We start from the raw sequence: 18,690 nt of genomic DNA on the forward strand, positions 1-18,690 counted from the left end.
CTGCATTTCGAAACAACATTAATTTGTAAACAGTACTAATATCACCGTACATACAACAGCCATCCCTTCACGCTGTAAACCTCCGTGAAATTCATTCGAATCCGAATTTCGCAGAGGTTTACAGCGTGTGCCCATAGCTAGCAACGAACAAGGGTGCGCGTGCCGACGTTATTGACACAGAACTCTGTACTGCACAAAACAGAAATATTTTTTGGGAAAGCTCCATCTTTGTTGTTGTCATGTGTATTCCCCAGTCCCAGCTCCATCTTTGTTGTTGTTTGTTTCAGTCCTAGAACCATCTTTGATGTTGTTGATTGTTTCAGTCCCAGCTACATCTTTGTTGTTGTTGTTGTTTGTTTCAGTCCCAGGCACATCTTTGTTGTTGTTGTTGTTTGTTCCAGTCCCAGCTCTATCTTTGTTGTTGTTGTTGTCTAAAGCGCTTTACAATGAAGGCCTCTCATTCACCCATTCACACACATATTCACACACCAGTGGCGGCAACTGACATTCAAGGTGCTAGCCTGCTCAATGGGAGCAATTTGGGGTTCCGTGTCTTGCCTAAGGACACTTTGACATGTCGTCAGGAGAAGCTGGGATTCGAACCGCCGATCCTACGATCATTGGACAACCCGCTCTACATCCTTAGCCACAGCCGCCCCATTGTTGTTTGTTCCAGTCTCAGCTCCATCTTTGTTGTTGTTTGTTCCAGTCCCACCTCCAGGGCAAACAAGCATCACTTTGCTCGGCCATGTTCAACCCCTCTTCTGGCACTCTGGGTCCCAATGCCAAGATGGAGGTCACGGTAGCCTTCACAGCTCACACAGACGTACGTACCTGTATCCGCTATTAAGATGGAGGTCATGGTGGCCTTCACAGCTCACACAGACGTACGTACCTGTATCCACTACTTGATGGTGGTCACGGTCGCCTTCACAGCTCACACTGAAGCACTAAACTCTAAGGACAGGTGATGGAAAGCCGAACCCTTACCTTCAAGGTAAACGCACTGTAGTATGCATAAGGGGATAGGGCTGGGTATTGCCAAGTACCTCATCATAAGATACGTACTGTATCACGATTCACAGGTCATGATAACATACGTATCATGATACATTGCGATACAATAATGATACAATACATATTGCGATACTCTACATAATTTGCTGAACATTTAAAGGGTATACTGCAGGTAAGAGACCCCAGTGATTCAATGTGTAGGAAAGTGATGTAAGAACTCGATTTTCATTTAAAAATATCTATATATACACTACAGTGACTTTGGTGATCATTTGTTACTTCCGCATTTTAAAAATCGCTAAACCGGAAGTGACGTAGACTGGGGGAGTCCGCTCATTTCAAATACATTAGAAAGACGAGACATGGCTAGTTTTGACAATGAAGAGGAGGTTCTTGGTCCGGGTGGTCAAGGAATGCAGGCGGTGCATCTGTCCCTTCACTTGTTCCAGCATCTCCCAAAACCTTATAATACACCAACATGACACCACATTAATACATTAGAAATGTATTGGCTGGCTAGCTGTGCTAACAAAATCACCAAGCTGTACACTTCAGCTAATAATTGCAACAACCTCAAACGTGTTTTTGCATCCACACTTTTTTTTAATCAGTGACATTTGAGCTACTTCCCCTCCTTTTATAATACCTTGGGAAACGTCTATTGCTAGTGCGTATATTGATAGTGTGCGCACTGTTACCATTGCACACTTTCATACACGGGTCACTAAAGATTAATCTGCCGCATGCAGTTTACCAATATGAGAAGACTGAGACAAACTGGTGTGATTGTGGTGACAGTGCACTCATGGCGAGGTGGCAGAGCGCGCCGAGGTGGACGCCAGGTCAGAGCGCTCCGAGTGCGCCGGTGACACGCGCTCAGAGTCCCGTAACACAAATGATCGGTTTACCCGATCAGGAAGCCTACATAATGTGCCTATAGGCAACAATGCGCACAGCGCACGCCAGATATTCGTATATAGTTCACATGAATTTCCCTCTGGGATCAATAAAATATAGGGATATATTGAGCAGGTTTGAATACACAATCTTTATGCTAGATTTGTCTGTAAAGTGAGAGTAGTTTCTTCTAATTCATGATACGCGTACCCTACTAACACACGCAGGTTGCGCAAACGTTCTACATACGGCCGCTATAGGTGACGATTCATCTGCGCCACGTGCGGAAATTACGCGGCCATTTACGGAAACGCGAGATCTGCCGATTAGTAGCCGCTACGTAAGAACGATACGTCATTCATAAGTTGCGGCCGCGTGCAAAAAACGCACGTGATCACGTGGGCAGGAACTTCCGTAATAAACTCACTTGGCTGACACCAAGCCCCCAGGATCAGCTTGGCGCATTGAAGCCACCATGGGCTTTCAGGCCAAGCCCGGTATTGCAAGTCACGTCACGGCATGCGGCCCAAGACCCTTATTTCCCATGGTTAGTGGATGATGATAGATAGGGCTAGAAAAGGAAAACAAATTTTTTCTCGGTATCATTCAGCATCAGAGACCAATCTAATCAATATAAACTTTTAATTAAATGGGGTTTTGTTTGTTTTTGAAGCCACCAATACCTGTAACGAGCCCATTTGAAACATGTGCTGTGCACGAGCCTCAGGGACGCTGGTCGCGCGTTCGTGAGTCCTGCGAGCTCGGGAAAGCACGTCACCATAGGAAGACCCGCCCTACTCTGCCTCTGATTGGATAGGAAGTCATGTAATGACGTCGGCTAACATGCTATGCTTTGAGCAATGAAGCTGCTATGATGATGCTAATCATAGATATGAACGTATGTCTATGATGCAAATGATCATGACATGTGGTTACTTTAGGACATCGTTGGAAAAGATCTAGAGGGTAAGTGGGTCAATGTTGAATAACTTAGCTAACATTATCTAATGTTACATTTCTTTATATTAACATCAACTATATTGATAGGCTAGCTATGATAACGGTAGCTAATGCTAACGGCTTAGGGTTAACGTTAGTTAATGCTAACGTTACGTTCGGAGGTCTCATGTATTTCAATTTTAACATAATGTTGAGCATGATCAATGTGACATTGTTCATACATTGATTACAGTCTGTAATCTTGTCTGGCATTATTTAGCTCTAGTGGGCTGATGCTACTATAGCATTTGCCACATTATACATCAAATTAATCAAGCATAGTTAGTGTTATTACCTGAAGGCATTATTACCATTGCAAGTAAGCATGCCATGTATATGCCATGCCTGGAAATCAAATTAATAGTGTAATTCTTCCCCATCATAGCTCATTGTACACTGATATAATCATTCTCCTTGCCTTTGCTAATACTCATCTCTTTTATCAAACTTTGTGCTAGGAAAGAAATCTGGCTGTGATTCGTCGCTAGTGCTCATCCAGGCTGTTGTCATCTCCCGCCTGGACTCCTGCAACTCCCTACTTGCTGCCATCCTGCAGCGTTGGCCATCAGACTCCTGGAGAAAGCTGCTGCTGACCTGGTGTTCAACGGCCCCATGCTCTTCCACAAAACTTCCCTACTCCGTTCTCAGCACTGGCTCCCTGCGCTGTCCCATCCAGTTTAGGACTGTGGTGCAAGCCTACAGGGCAAATGAACAGCTCCCTCCGACCTCCAGGCTGTGGTCAAGCTCTGCTGCCTTGAGGTGATTGGTTCCCCAGTTGCTCCAAACCCCCCTACGGCAGATTGTAACGGCCATGGCTCTTTTCTGTCCTGGCCTCACAGTGGTGGAATGAACTGTGCACTGATGTCAGAACAGAGCCAATAATACACACTGTTCATAGTGAGCCTAGTTAATATTGATTAACTTGTACTGTTTCCTCTCTCCTTGTCAGTCATTAAAATATGTTCAGTGTTTCACAATACTGACGTATAACATTTCATTATTTTGTCTCAGGCCATTTCTGAAACAATCATCAGTGTCAGTATACATTTCCCTCCAATGTTATTGCTTGCCCATTTTTAACCATTTAACTACCAGACTGTACAAACGAATTGCACACCTATAGTATTTTCTAGATATAGCCTACTTCTCCACTTTCTCTTAATGTTGGTATGAAATGGCAGTCAAACTATGCAATGATGTTCAACACTATTTCCACCCAAATTCCCAACAAATGTGGCCACCACACTGTTCAGGACATTCACAGGTCTTGCTCTCAGGGATCGGTAAAAGAAAGGGACATGGTTCCTCCATAATGTGCTAAGGCTCTGCTTAGATCAAAGGCTTGGTCATCAGAAAATATCACAAAGACAGTGATCACAAAACAATTAAAAACATGTCACCAGTGTATGCCTTAACCCTAGTCAAATTTCTAGTATGTGTGAACCATATACATGGCAGTAAACAGATCTTGAGTCATACAAACTGGAGGATGCTTGACCCATACAAACTACTTTAACTCAATTTCAATAAACAACTTAAAATATGGCAGACAGAAGAGCTGAGCAGACTTGGTAGATGACTGGATGATCTTACAGAGAACCAAGGGAAATTGACTGGTATTAATGCTAAGAGTAATGAGGGATGAGGTGCAGCTGGGCAGAGCGGAGACAGGTGGCAGGTGATGCAGGAGATGGGAAGGTGAGTAGGCAACAACCAAGCATGAACAGGAACTGGACCACTGGCTCCCCTTGACTGTCCAACCCATCCATCAGCGCCAGCAGAGTGGACACGATAGAGCCAGAGAGAGAAAGACAAATGCAACGCAAGGTTAGTTTAGTTCCAATCGCCCATGTGCAACATCAATCAAGTCCACACTGGATCACCCTGTATAGGCAGGCACACTCAATTGCAAACACACTAGATATCACCCTGAGTCGGCACACTGGTACATGGGCGCATAGTTTAAGCTGGGCTAGACAGGCATGTTATCCTCTCCCGTGAGTGCAAGTTAACAATTGCTTCGTCAGACTAGTTGCCCTGACGGAAATGAAGCTCCGCTCCCCAGACTGCCGACTGGCTCTGCTTTCTTAGTCCACCCCTCAGCAATCAAGTCCAGCCGAGGGTGATCAGAGCCTCTGTCAGCGGCCCAGTTCAGGTGCACCCCATTAGTCTTTCATTAGTGACACTGCAGCTTCACTACAGTACCACTGCTCGCTAGAACTCATAAGTGCATCTCCTTTCTAAACAAGCGTCTAAGAGCTTAACCTGTTGCTAAAGACAAAGTACAAGAACAAATAAAATAGGTGTTAAAAGGAAGGGTCCAGGGCACATCTTGAACAGGTGAATTTTCAGCATGCGGCGAAAGATGGGCAGCGACTCTGCTGTACTGACATCAGTGGACAGTTCCCACCACTGTGAGGCCAGGACAGAAAAAAGCCATGGCCACGCCAATCTGCCGTAGGGGGGCTTGGAGCAACTGGGGAACCAATCACCTCAAGGCAGCAGAGCTTGACCACAGCCTGGAGGTCGGAGGGAGCTGTTCATTTGCCTTGTAGGCTTGCACCACAGTCCTAAACTGGATGGGACAGCGCAGGGAGCCAGTGCAGAGAACGGAGTAGGGAAGTTTTGTGGAAGAGCATGGGGCCGTTGAACACCAGGTCAGCAGCAGCTTTCTCCAGGAGTCTGATGGCCAACGCTGCAGGATGGCAGCAAGTAGGGAGTTGCAGGAGTCCAGGCGGGAGATGACAACAGCCTGGATGAGCACTAGCGACGAATCACAGCCAGATTTCTTTCCTAGCACAAAGTTTGATAAAAGAGATGAGTATTAGCAAAGGCAAGGAGAATGATTATATCAGTGTACAATGAGCTATGATGGGGAAGAATTACACTATTAATTTGATTTCCAGGCATGGCATATACATGGCATGCTTACTTGCAATGGTAATAATGCCTTCAGGTAATAACACTAACTATGCTTGATTAATTTGATGTATAATGTGGCAAATGCTATATAGTAGCATCAGCCCATTATAGCTAAATAATGCCAGACAAGATTACAGACTGTAATCAATGTATGAACAATGTCACATTGATCATGCTCAACATTGTTAAAATTGAAATACATGAGACCTCCGAACGTAACGTTAGCATTAACTAACGTTAACCCTAAGCCGTTAGCATTAGCTACCGTTAGCATAGCTAGCCTATCAATATAGTTGATGTTAATATAAAGAAATGTAACATTAGATAATGTTAGCTAAGTTATTCAACATTGACCCACTTACCCTCTAGATCTTTTCCAACGATGTCCTAAAGTAACCACATGTCATGATCATTTGCATCATAGACATACGTTCATATCTATGATTAGCATCATCATAGCAGCTTCATTGCTCAAAGCATAGCATGTTAGCCGACGTCATTACATGACTTCCTATCCAATCAGAGGCAGAGTAGGGCGGGTCTTCCTATGGTGACGTGCTTTCCCGAGCTCGCAGGACTCACGAACGCGCGACCAGCGTCCCTGAGGCTCGTGCACAGCACATGTTTCAAATGGGCTCGTTACAGGTATTGGTGGCTTCAAAAACAAACAAAACCCCATTGAATTAAAAGTTTATATTGATTAGATTGGTCTCTGATGCTGAATGATACCGAGAAAAATTTGTTTTCCTTTTCTAGCCCTATCTATCATCATCCACTAACCATGGGAAATAAGGGTCTTGGGCCGCATGCCGTGACGTGACTTGCAATACCGGGCTTTGGCCACTACGTCAAATGGCTTCATGCGCCGGTGAGCAACTTTCATTGAAATGAATAGGCAGCCATTTTCAATGCCGTCTCCAGGGCTGCGTTCCGAATCGCCTACTACCCTACTATATAGTATGCCAAAACAGAATGTAGTATGTCCCAATACATAGTATGCCACATGCAGTATGGCAAAAGTACCAGGATGACCTACTACATCCGGTTGTATTTTGCAGTATGCACGCCAGCAGGCTTTTCTGGCTATTCTGACCCACAATCCTTAGCGCAGCGGTAATGTGCGTCACATGCGCGAGTTGACAGCTGTAGACGAATGTCGCGTTATGGACAGCGACGGATGTGGGCTAATTTCAAGGCGCAATGTTATGACAAGGTAGTATGTCCCAATTGGATGCCTACTGCTTGCAAAGTACGTACTTTCTAAGGGCAGCTGTAGTAGGTACTGGTAGTAAGAAGTAGAAGTATGCGATTCGGAACGCAGCCCAGTTATATTATACCTCCATGGCTGACACTCCGGGCCCAATCTCAAACCACCCCCTAAGCCCTCGCCCTATCCACTCCCCCTCCGTTTGCGCGTTCACGCCGAGCTTCGCCATGTTAAGGCCGTCCCAAACCAATTATCGCGGAGTGCGCTTGGAGTGCGAGTGGGCTGTCAACCCCTTAAATAGCAAGCCTGCATCGGTGACAAGCTCCCGATAGCCGAAGCAGGAAGTGCACGTGCCAAAGAGATGCCGCAGGAAACCACATATAAATAAAGTTCCGTCTTCCTACACTGTCAATAATTTTAGATTATTTTACAGCATTCAAACATTTTTTTTTCTCACACCGATTTCACTGCATCAAACAAAATCGCAGAATATGGTGTCAAAAGATACACCCAAGTGATACAATCACTTTATCCCTAGATCACTTGACTTGTAGCAAACTCTTAAAAGCCTGTATTCATAGCCGACATAAAATAAATCTAAATAGGCCTAGGTCTACGTCAAATGTAGCCTACATCATATATTCCTTTCCATTAGGCTGCGATATGCAAATGGATCTTCACAAAAGAAGGAATGCTGCCAAAGAGGCATGGGAGTAAGTTATTAATTGATTTATGTATTTGTCTCGGGACAGTGTTATAGTATTAATTTAGTTAGAGTTCATTTGAAAAAACATTTCCGTTTGGACTTTTGACCATTTCTCATCATACATGGATTTAATTATAGTGATTTATATTTGTATTATAAATCCTAAACATTTTTCCCATCAATCACCTAAACATGCCATGGTGACGGCCCTGTCCCGGTCGGTTCCGGTGGAGTGGGGAGTCCATCCCACATTTGGCTTTCCATTTATATACCCTCCCCCTCGATTGAGAGTGCCCTCCACAGCTGCGAGTGACACTTCATTTGGAGGGACACTCGGTGGTGGAGTGGGAGTGGGTAGGGGGTGGTTTGGGATTGAGCCTTGATCTACACGTGAGCAGCAGGTACCGTCGTAGACTGACTTGGCTGACACTAGATTTACAATTTAGCAATGTTATCCTATGCTAGATTATTTCCATTGACTTACCTGGAAGAGCGCATAGATGTGGAGAAAGGTCTTAGCGAGAGTAGCCTGCCTGTCATTTTTGTACCTACCACTCGGCAGACATCACAGGAGTAACTTGTAACAAAGTAAACTTTATTTCTATAGCACCTTTCACAGGCCAGGGTCACAAAGTGCTTTACAATGTAATAAAAGCAATAATAAAATACAAAAAAAAACATTATATATAAACAGAACAACATGAAGCTAGGTAAAAGCCTGTCTGAACAGGTGAGTCTTTAGCTTCGATTTTCAGAACTGCAGAATGTCTATCCACAACAATAAACTGAGAGCACTTAGTATAATAATAAATAGCATGAATGTGTTACTTGTAAACTATTACCTATGCACTCTAAGCACTGTTTATTTTTGAGGGGATTGTACTATAAACACTTGTTTTGTCATAGAGTGCATACCAAACTAAACAGCAAGGGGAGTCGATCCTTAACCATAACTGAAATTAATGTGCAACCATCAGTCTATCATGTAGTCTAATCTAATGTAACTCCACGCGTTGACAGGAGCCTGCACGCCATTCTGCATTAGCCAGGTGTTTCAGCAGGGGGGTGTCCAGTTTCCACGCTTTGTTTGATAGGTGCTTGTGTGGGAAGTGCCAGGCCATGCCCTCAGCTGTGGAGAGCATGTGCTGCAGGGAGGTCGATTCCTTCTGGACCCTGGTGGACAATCTGGCCCCCAGACCTGTCCGTCCTATCTCCATGTTCGTCCCTGAAAACAGGGTCTGATTCATCATCACTGTTTACTGGACTGGGCAGTGGCGTTGAGGTCTTTTTCTCCAACATTTTCTGAGTCCCCACACTGACCATCTTGGGCTGTACCTGGGTGGCTACAGTAAGATAAAGAGGTCTATGTTATACAATTGTACAACATCATATTGTGTGGCCACAATAGATACAAGTACAATCTAGCCAAAACCAATCAAATACGACGGTTTTGCTGCCAAATCTATCCTTATTCAGTATGAGATGTTAATTCAGTTATATTGTAATTAAGGATGCCACAGTTAGTGTTTAAGTTCTACCCACCTATATCATACTATGGTGTGTAATAAATTATCATCCTACATGATGCTATTTAATGAGAAGGGGTTGAATCCAAAACTGTGGTCTGGTCCCCGCCGCTAGGGACCACTGGTCCGCACGCAGGGACCACTGCCCCCGCGGTTGATTCATGCAAATTAATATTGTTTAGGTTATAGGTTATGCCTATAGTAAAGAAGCGCATGAATACATGGAGCACCGGAACTATAGATAGCCTACATTTCGGCTAAATAGTGTTACAGTACACCTATACTACCATGACAGTACACCTATACTATCATAAAAGCTGTATTAGAAGACACTGTTGCATAACCTATAACCTAAACAATATTAATTTGCATGAATCAACTGCGGGGGCAGTGGTCCCTGCGTGCGGACCAGTGGTCCCTAGCAGCGGGGATCACGGTCCCTAGCGGTGGGGACCAGACCACAGTTTTGGATTCAACCCCTGTTGTATTTAATGCAGTGTGGCATGTACAAAGAGTATAGTTTAATTACCTGATGAACGATGGAATGGTTTGATGTTACACTGAGTTTGCACAGATGGTTGAGGAGCCAATGGAAAGGTCTCTTGGTCCGGGTGGTCAAGGACTGCAGGCGGTGCATCTGTCCCTTCACTTGTTGCAGCATCTCCCAAAACCTTATAATACACCAACATGACACCATATTAATACATTAGAAATGTATTGGCTGGCTAGCTGTGCTAACAAAATCACCAAGCTGTACACTTCAGCTAATAATTGCAACAACCTCTGGTGGCACAGCTGATATGGGCGGCATCACCAACTGCATCTCGTTTCCCTGATAGTGGTGGCGAGTGAAATAATGCCTCATGCACTACCGCGCTAATTTCTGCATGTACACCACAGGCACCGTACAGGCTACAGGCGTTTACCAGTCCGTAACATAATGTAAGCAAACTATGGTGAACAATTACGCCTTACAACGATTAGTAATGTCACATTATGCTGACAATTTGGAAGTTTGCAAACGTTGGAAAACAACTCACTCTGCACAGTTCCCGCTTTCGCTGAAACTCGGTGTCCTGGTCTAGGCGGGGTTGGCCGTGCTTATGGTGGAGCCGACGAAGCTGCTGCATGCAGCGAGGGAACTGCACCCACTATCAGTCTCACCCGATTCTGGTGGCGAAATCCCTTCTCACACTACATCATATCACCGGGAATATAATCCTCCGGTGTGAAGTGCGCGCCGCAAACAACCACGTTCTTCGTTGCTGATGCTCCGGTGAAGTCCCGTCTTATGGAGTCAAAATGAGGCCAGAAAGCATTGTAAACGTAAGTGAAGTATTGTAAACGTAAGTGAGGTATTGTAAACAAAAAAATATGAATTGTAAATGTAAGTGAAGTATTGTAAACGTAAGTGAAGTATTGTAAACAATGCTGTTTACAATACATGGTGGGCATCCCGAAACCCCGCCTCTTCCTCTCTGGACACGCCACTCATCTAACCCCGCCCCCACGTCAAAGAGAGGCCAGAATGTTTTGCAGCGCAAGAAATGTTTTGTAAACGCAGAAAAAGTATTGTAAAGGCAGAAAAGTTTTGTAAATGCAGAAAAGGTTTTGTAAACGCCAAAAAGTATTGTAAATGCAATTTTTATTTTATTTTTTAATAATTAAGTAATAATTTATATATTTTTTGTTTACAATACTTCACTTACGTTTACAATACTTCACTTACGTTTACAATACTTCACTTACGTTTACAATTCATATGTTTTTGTTTACAATACTTCACTTACGTTTACAATGCTTTCTGGCCTCATTTTGACTCCATACCGTCTCCTCACTTGGACAAAACGCACCCACGCACGGAAAGTGGCACTTTTCCTATTCTTTGGAAAAGTATGAACTCTATGTCCAGATAGACTAGAGTTTGTGCAGCCTCCACAAACGCAATACTTCACCATGATGGACAAAAGGCAGACAAAACGAATTAAAAAGGAAAGCTAAAGAAAGCCCTAGCTCGTTAGCTAGCTAACAGTTAGCTAAGAACTGCCAGCTAGCTAAGAACTGCCAGCCGCCCGACCGCCTGACCTAATGTCACTGATTACTAACATACTATTAACTGACCTACTGAATAACCTATTGACCACTTACTAATTTACTGACTTGACAACTGACTAAAGACTACTGGCTAACTAATCTGCTGTACCGCCAAACTACTGTACTACTGCGCAGTTCGCTGTGAGCCTGCAGGGTCAGAGGACTCCCCCATGATACGTCATCGCTGAAATATGAAAAAAATACAGTTTTTGGCGCGCTTCTTAGAAAAGCATTCTCACATTTTTCACCATGTTTTTGCCGTTTTTATATGTAAAGATATATTTTTAAAATTATTTTGCCTAATCATAAGCTCAGAAATGTAAATTCATATAAAACTCTTAAAAAATTCAACCTGCAATATACACTTTAACATCCCATGTATACATGTATATTTATTCCACAGTTCCATGGTGTTGATGCCCTATTGTGTTCCTGTATGTGCAGATGGAGCTGTCAGAGGCAGCAGCAGTGTGTCAGGTGGAGGGGATGAATGAGCCTCTGGTCCTGGGTTTCTTCTGCCAAGCCAAGGGACTCAGAGTGTCCTACTCTGTACCCTGGTGAGTATCCTACCCTCTATTCTGGTGAATATCCTACTCTCTACCCTGGTGAATATCCTACTCTCTACCCTGGTGAGTATCCTACTCTCTACTCTCTACCCTGGTGAGTATCCTATTCTCTACTCTCTACCCTGGTGAGTATCCTACTCTCTACCCTGGTGAGTATCCTACTCTCTACCCTGGTGAATATCCTACTCTCTACCCTGGTGAGTATCCTACTCTCTACCCTGGTGAGTATCCTATTCTCTACTCTCTACCCTGGTGAGTATCCTACTCTCTACCCTGGTGAGTATCCTACTCTCTACCCTGGTGAATATCCTACTCTCTACCCTGGTGAATATCCTACTCTCTACCCTGGTGAGTATCCTACTCTCAAACCCGGTGAGTGTTCTACTCTCTACTCTCTATCCTGGTGAGTGTTCTATTCTCTACTCTCTACCCTGGTGAGTGTTCTATTCTCTACTCTCTATCCTGGTGAGTGTTCTACTCTCTACTCTCTATCCTGGTGAGTGTTCTATTCTCTACTCTCTACCCTGGTGAGTATCCTACTCTCTACCCTGGATAGTATCCTACTCTTTACTCTCTATCCTGGTGAGTGCTCTACTCTCTACTCTACCCTGGTTAGTATCCTAATCTATACCCTGGTTAGTGTTCTACTTTCTACCCTGGTTAGTATTCTACTCTATACCCTGGTTAGTGTTCTACTTTATTCTCTCTACCCTGGTGAGTGTTCTACTATCCTACTGTACCCACCTGCTGGTGAGTTCTCTGATCTCCTCTTCAATCATCTCATAGAGGCGGTTCCAAGAGAAAACATGAAGTATATTTTTTGTGTTCAGGTACCTTGTTTTAAGTACTGTAGTGGTGTGTTGTGTTCAGGTACCTTGTTTTAAGTACTGTAGTAGTGTGTTGTGTTCAGGTACCTTGTTTTAAGTACTGTTATAGTGTGTTGTGTTGATTTCCTCCCCAGTCCTTCCTCTGATGATCAGGGGACGTCACCATTTGTGCTTAACTTTGGGGACGATGTCGTTTTGGGGAGCACGGTCAACAAGCAGCTGGTGATAAGCAATCATACGCCTATTCCCGCCCCCTTCACCATCATGGCAGAATACTTAATAGGGCACGCCCCCTTGCAATCAGCCAGCCAATCACAGACCAAGTACTACTTCTCTCTAAACTGTCCTGCTGTTGCTCCTTCATTTGACTGATCTTGAATTTATTTTGTGGAATTGTGGAACTGAATGTGTGATAAGTGCATCTATTCTGTATTTCAGAGCTTCACACATGAGGAGACCACTGCACTCTGTACAAGCCAAGAAAGTTGAAAAGAATGAACATGAAGGTAAGCCCAGGTATCTCATCAACACTTGGTTTGTAGTTGAGCCATGTGTATACAGTCAGGGTTTTTCCTGGTTCAGAAGAGCTTGTCTGCCCAACTATATTAGCCTACATAATCTGACTTCATTGTGTTTATTTATTTCTAAATAGCAAACAGCCTAGAACACTGTGAGGGCATATCAAAGCACTGTGACTATAATGTAGGTTGTCAGGCCAAACATGTACTGTAGGCTACACAGTAGACCTGAGTTTTTATGTCAATAGATGGAGAAGAGACTCCACACTCCCATAGAGAAAGCATTGTCTGCTCTATAACCAGAGCTCAAGGTGCCAGATGCATTTGTGAAGTCGAGAGCTTTGTCCCAGTCTAAATCTCCTACCACTAGCAACCCTCCTAAGTCAAGATATTGCTGTTTAGGCGTTTAAGTCATGGGAAGAAAACTTTGTTTTTCACCTCTACCACGAATGACAACGCATGAGTGTGTAACTAGTGAATGGTCTGAATGGAAAAAAGGTCACACCAGAACAATTATGCACTTCCAATTATATTTCACGGTCGCACAGATTACATGTTTACAACATAAATCAACAGAAAACAAAAAATTAGTACCTACTACGCAAAATGTGTGCTGGTTGGCAGGTCTGTTTTTTTGTAGAGCTGGAGGCAATGTCGGCCAAAAAACGAATAATTGATTAATTGTTCATACCACCCACTGATTAATGGACTATGAAAAATGTGAGTTGTGCACTTCCCTACTGGCTACACAGGTAAGTCAGGTGCGGCCACTTAACAATCAGCAGACAATCAGTGCAGTGTGCAAAGGTCTTGCTCAAGTACAACATCTGTTACGCTCTGAACCCGACCCTGGACCCGTGTAGTAAACTGCTCACTTTACATGTCTTGAGCAGAGAATACACTCATTTTAATTTATCTATTACAGCAGCCACAGGGTTCCTAAAATCCATATAAATACTATTGGATGAAGTATAGCTGATTATACCCTTGATTTTGAACCGCTTGCCAGTGACAGGGTGGTTGAAGGTAGTGCATTTATATGTTAAATTACATTGGGCACATCTGCCACATTTATAATTACCATTGGGGATATTGGTCAGAAAGAGGGAAGGAGTTGGCTGTCAGACCTGACCAAAGCTTCTTCAAGTTGGGAGGTCTTCTGTAAACAATATGAGGGGCAGCTGAAAAAGAATTGCAGCGAGAGAGGTCAGAACGTAGGATATGCCAGTGTTTTATCACAATTTGTTCAAACTGGCGACCAAGTGGGGAATATTGGATGAAACAGTTGATCCTCTGTTCATCACTACTTTTCTCCCTAGTAGCCAGACACTAGTTCAGAACTCTCCTGAAATCTATCGGAGGCTGGTTGGATCCATTTGTCAGGATACCCACGGTCAGGGAGACGAAACTCAGATCTTTAGAATGTACCTTAAAAGAATCATCTGTACTGCAGATTATATGAAAACGTTTGAACTGGCCACTTCTTGAGGGGTGTAGGGTGATAGCTGTCAGCATGAAGTTGTGATCAGTAGGCTTCCTATACAAATCTATACTCAGTATGTTATCTACTCTGGAGATCAAAATGTCAAGAAAATTAATTTGATGAGTCTCAAAAGACATAGTGAAATATAAGTACTCGCAACTACTATTTAAAAACATATGAAATGCTGCCAGTTCAACAGCTGACCCTTAGATAAATTACGAAAAAATGTGTGAAAATCAACTTGAGTCCCAAAATCATTGCAATAGAGTTCCTAAGCGGAAGAAGGAAGAGCCGTCCCATGGGACCTTAATTCGGAAAAAATATGTACGGTAGTCAATGGCAATAAACAAATAATTTCTTGAATTGCATGTCCATCACATATGATGTTTGTCCATTTAAAGCATAATTTTGCAAGTCAAGAAAGTCGCAGTTTGTCCTGATACTGTAAAGCAGTTATTGGGGGGGCTGTAGCTCAGTTGGTAGAGTAGGTCGTTCAACGATCGAAGGGTCAGTGGTTCGAATCCCAGCTCCAACTGTCCACATGTCGAAGTGTCCTTGAGCAAGACACCTAACCCCAAATTGCTCCCAATGAGCATGTTAGCACCTTGCATGGCAGCTACCGCCATTGGTGTGTGAATGTGTGTGTGAATGGGTGAATGAAAGGTCATTGTAAAGCGCTTTGAGTGCCGCTAAGGTGGAAAAGCGCTATATAAGTGCAGTCCATTTACCATTTACCAGAACAAGTTTTAAATTATTAAAAGAGGTGAAAATCACTATTAGTCTGGCCATGTTGAGAGCTGCAGGAATGTAAAAGAAGAGTTAGTCAGTTCTGTAACAGCTGGCATGCAAGATCGGCTTTACACAAGGTTTTGGTGAGTGTTAAAGTGTAATGTCAGGTAGCTAATAATAGCTAACTTGCGAGCTAACCAAGATTAGTAAAATGTATGTTTTAAATTGACAAACATCATATATGATGGTCATGGCACAATTCAGTCAAGATCAGTCTTAGATTGTTTACTGATGTTGTACTTGAGCAAGACCTTTGCACACCTGTCTTAAGCAAGTGACCACACCTGACTTACCTGTGTAGCCAGCATCTGATTGGCAAATGTATCCTTTTTAATGAGTGTTTGTCTGCCCTGTACGTCATTCTGATGATAGAAATAGATCGAAATGCTATTTAATAAACTATTGGGAACAGTCTATTTTTCATATACTCCAGCGTGCGGACTCTACTCCTTTTCTCATTCGCACTCTGGTTTGTCCTGCACCTGGTCTGCATAGTGGATGTGCAAACTATTTTTCCTTTTCAATAATAATAGTTAATCCCCTATGTTGTTACTTGTATGTTCAGTTGTTAGAAGTAAGCACTTGTCTGTTTGCCGGTTTTGATAAGCACTTGTATGTTTACCTTTTTTTCCGATCCAGTCTCCCAAGTCGTATATCCGGGTCCATATCCGTAGGCTACGTAGTCTAATAATTTGTATTTACCACGGAAGAAAATAATGAAAAAATGTAGGCTATCCCTATGTTGTCGACTTGAATTACATTCCTTCGCGAAAATGAAGTGTACCCTGAGGTCATCCACGCGCCCTCGCGACGCTCCACCCTAATGAGGATTCCACCCCCTAAAAGCATGACATGGTTTCTGTGTAGAGTTTGTGAACAGCCTGCTGGCTCATGGAAGAGGAGCGGCATTCTTCTTCCAGCCGGACTCAGGGACCCTGGGAGCCTTTGAGAGCCAGACCATCCACATCACCGCCTTCACCGACATGTGGGGCGAATACAGAGACCTACTCATCAGCAAAGTAGGTGGCTAGCCAGGCCTGCAGCCTCAGCATCCAAGCCCAGCTCCTAGTATGAGAGTATTTATTTAGTCTATCACAGCCTCCAAGCCCAACTCCTAGTATGAGAGTATTTCTGTCCTGTCATAGGTGGGTGAGCTCCCACCTAAAGCAGTTCCCATCCAGATGACCGTGAAAGGCTGTCCACTCTACTTCCAGCTGACTGGTCCACAGCCAGACAACCAGAATCAGGGGCCAATCATACGGTGATTTTGACTTAGCAGCTAGACTGTTGATGTTCTAATCTGTGTGTGACAAACGGTCATTACAAATTTACTTTTGTGAAAAGATCCCAGAAGCGTTTCCTTGGGATGATTGTGTTGTTGTTGTCGTCTGCTTTGTTTGTCAGCAGGTTTGGTACTCATGTGTCTGGAGGAGACACGGTTTCCCGCTGCCTCCGCCTCAACAACACCAGCCCCTATGGTGAGCCCTGATCAATAACACAGTCTGATCAATAACTAACAATCTGATCAATAACACGGTCTGACCAATAACACAGTCTGCTCAATAACAACACAGTCTGCTCAATAACATACAGTTTGATCAATAACAGTCTGATCAATAACACCAGCCCCTATGGTGAGCCCTGATCAATAACAAATCTGATCAATAACACAGTCTGATCAATAACATAGTCTGATCAATAACATAGTCTGCTCAATAACAACACAGTCTGATCAATAACAGTCATCATGTTAAAATTTAGAAATGTAAGTAAAACGAGAAAATGAATCTTTTATCGTGAGCTTTGCTTCGGAAAATTGATTGCGGTAATGTGATATATATGTTGGGTGACTAGTTTAAGGAGCTCAAATCATATTAAGACCGGTATGGTCCTTTAATTGCAAACAATTTGAATATAACTGTTTATGTTAGAGATATATGACACAGTCGAGGCCTTTGAAATAGAATATTTTGCCATAGGGTACATATGTATAAGTGATGAATATGTGACTGCGCTTAGATGCCAGTCAGAATCAGTCTCATGATTGTCAGACCTGTGTAGACAAGCTGAGACTTGAGGTGAGATGTGATCTGAGCTCCTCTTCCTCTCATGTCCAGATTGATAAATGCCAAGCTGTGCGTGGAAATGACAGCAGGCCCTGATTTGTTTCATTGTTCTGTGTGTACGTATGTTTGTTTGTGTGCGTATGTTGTTTGTATGTATGTGTATGTATGCTCGTGTTTGTGTGTATGTATACATGTGTTTGTGTGTATGTTGTTTGTGTGTGTGTGCTGTGTGTCAGACATCCGTATGGACTGGCAGAGCTACAACGTGCAGCAGGGTGATAGGAAGCTGCTGGACCTGGTGGTGGCCTACGGGACGGCCTTCCCTCTGAGGGGCGCTGAGGGCAGCGAGCTGGGGGGCGGGACTCTAGCAGTGTCTCCCCAGGACGGCCCACGCACGCCCAACTCAGATGGAGAAGGCAGCTTTGTGAGTAAAACACCAGATCCTAAATAAACAAGGGCTGGTCATCAGCTCTGTGAGGGAAACCCCAGCTCCTATCTAAAACCAGGACTGATCATCTCATCATTGTACAGTGGTGTAGTTACTGCACTGTAATTATGGTGGTTATGATTGTTTAACATCTCATATCTCCTGTAGGATGTGGAGGAGGAGGAGGTTCCTGTCTGTGAGGAAGATGAGACTAGAGAGGAGGTGGAGATTCCTGACCCGCCGGCTCAGGTGAACAAGCTCTTCTCTGTCGTCCTCAGACCCCATGAGGGCAACGCCTCAGACTACCCATACTGCATCACTCCACAGCAGATGGTAAGTGCCGTCACTTTGGCAACGGCATGATATTTAGATTGAATGCTTACTAAACATCTAATAGAGAAGAAGAAGGCCATTGGTACATCCTGGTGAAACCAGTATTTCCTGACCTGGTGTGGGACTGGTAGTAAACCTGTAGTAAGCATTTAGTAAGCCTGTAGACTGGTAGTAAGCCTGTAGTAAGCCTGTAGACTGGTAGTAAGCCTGTAGTACGCCTGTAGACTGGTAGTAAGCCTGTAGTACGCCTGTAGACTGGTAGTAAGCCTGTAGACTGGTAGTAAGCCTGTGGTAAGCATGTACAGTAGTAAGC

General features: G+C 43.8%; 1 protein-coding gene across 1 annotated transcript in view; it reads left to right on the top strand.

The window, feature by feature from the left end:
• dlec1 (DLEC1 cilia and flagella associated protein) overlaps nt 1-18,690 on the top strand; it is a gene marked incomplete at both ends in the record, with an annotated part of 65,446 nt that overhangs the window by 34,641 nt on the left and 12,115 nt on the right. Inside the window, 9 exons of the mRNA XM_084453473.1 lie at nt 710-826; nt 11,813-11,925; nt 12,896-13,084; nt 13,200-13,267; nt 16,419-16,570; nt 16,697-16,812; nt 16,959-17,029; nt 17,854-18,041; nt 18,213-18,377. Coding sequence (XP_084309599.1) covers nt 710-826; nt 11,813-11,925; nt 12,896-13,084; nt 13,200-13,267; nt 16,419-16,570; nt 16,697-16,812; nt 16,959-17,029; nt 17,854-18,041; nt 18,213-18,377 — 1,179 coding nt within the window. The remainder of the gene's footprint in view (nt 1-709; nt 827-11,812; nt 11,926-12,895; nt 13,085-13,199; nt 13,268-16,418; nt 16,571-16,696; nt 16,813-16,958; nt 17,030-17,853; nt 18,042-18,212; nt 18,378-18,690) is intronic.

This window comes from Borostomias antarcticus, assembly GCF_949987555.1.
Source record: "Borostomias antarcticus genome assembly, chromosome: 2".
Lineage (NCBI taxonomy): Eukaryota > Metazoa > Chordata > Actinopteri > Stomiiformes > Stomiidae > Borostomias > Borostomias antarcticus.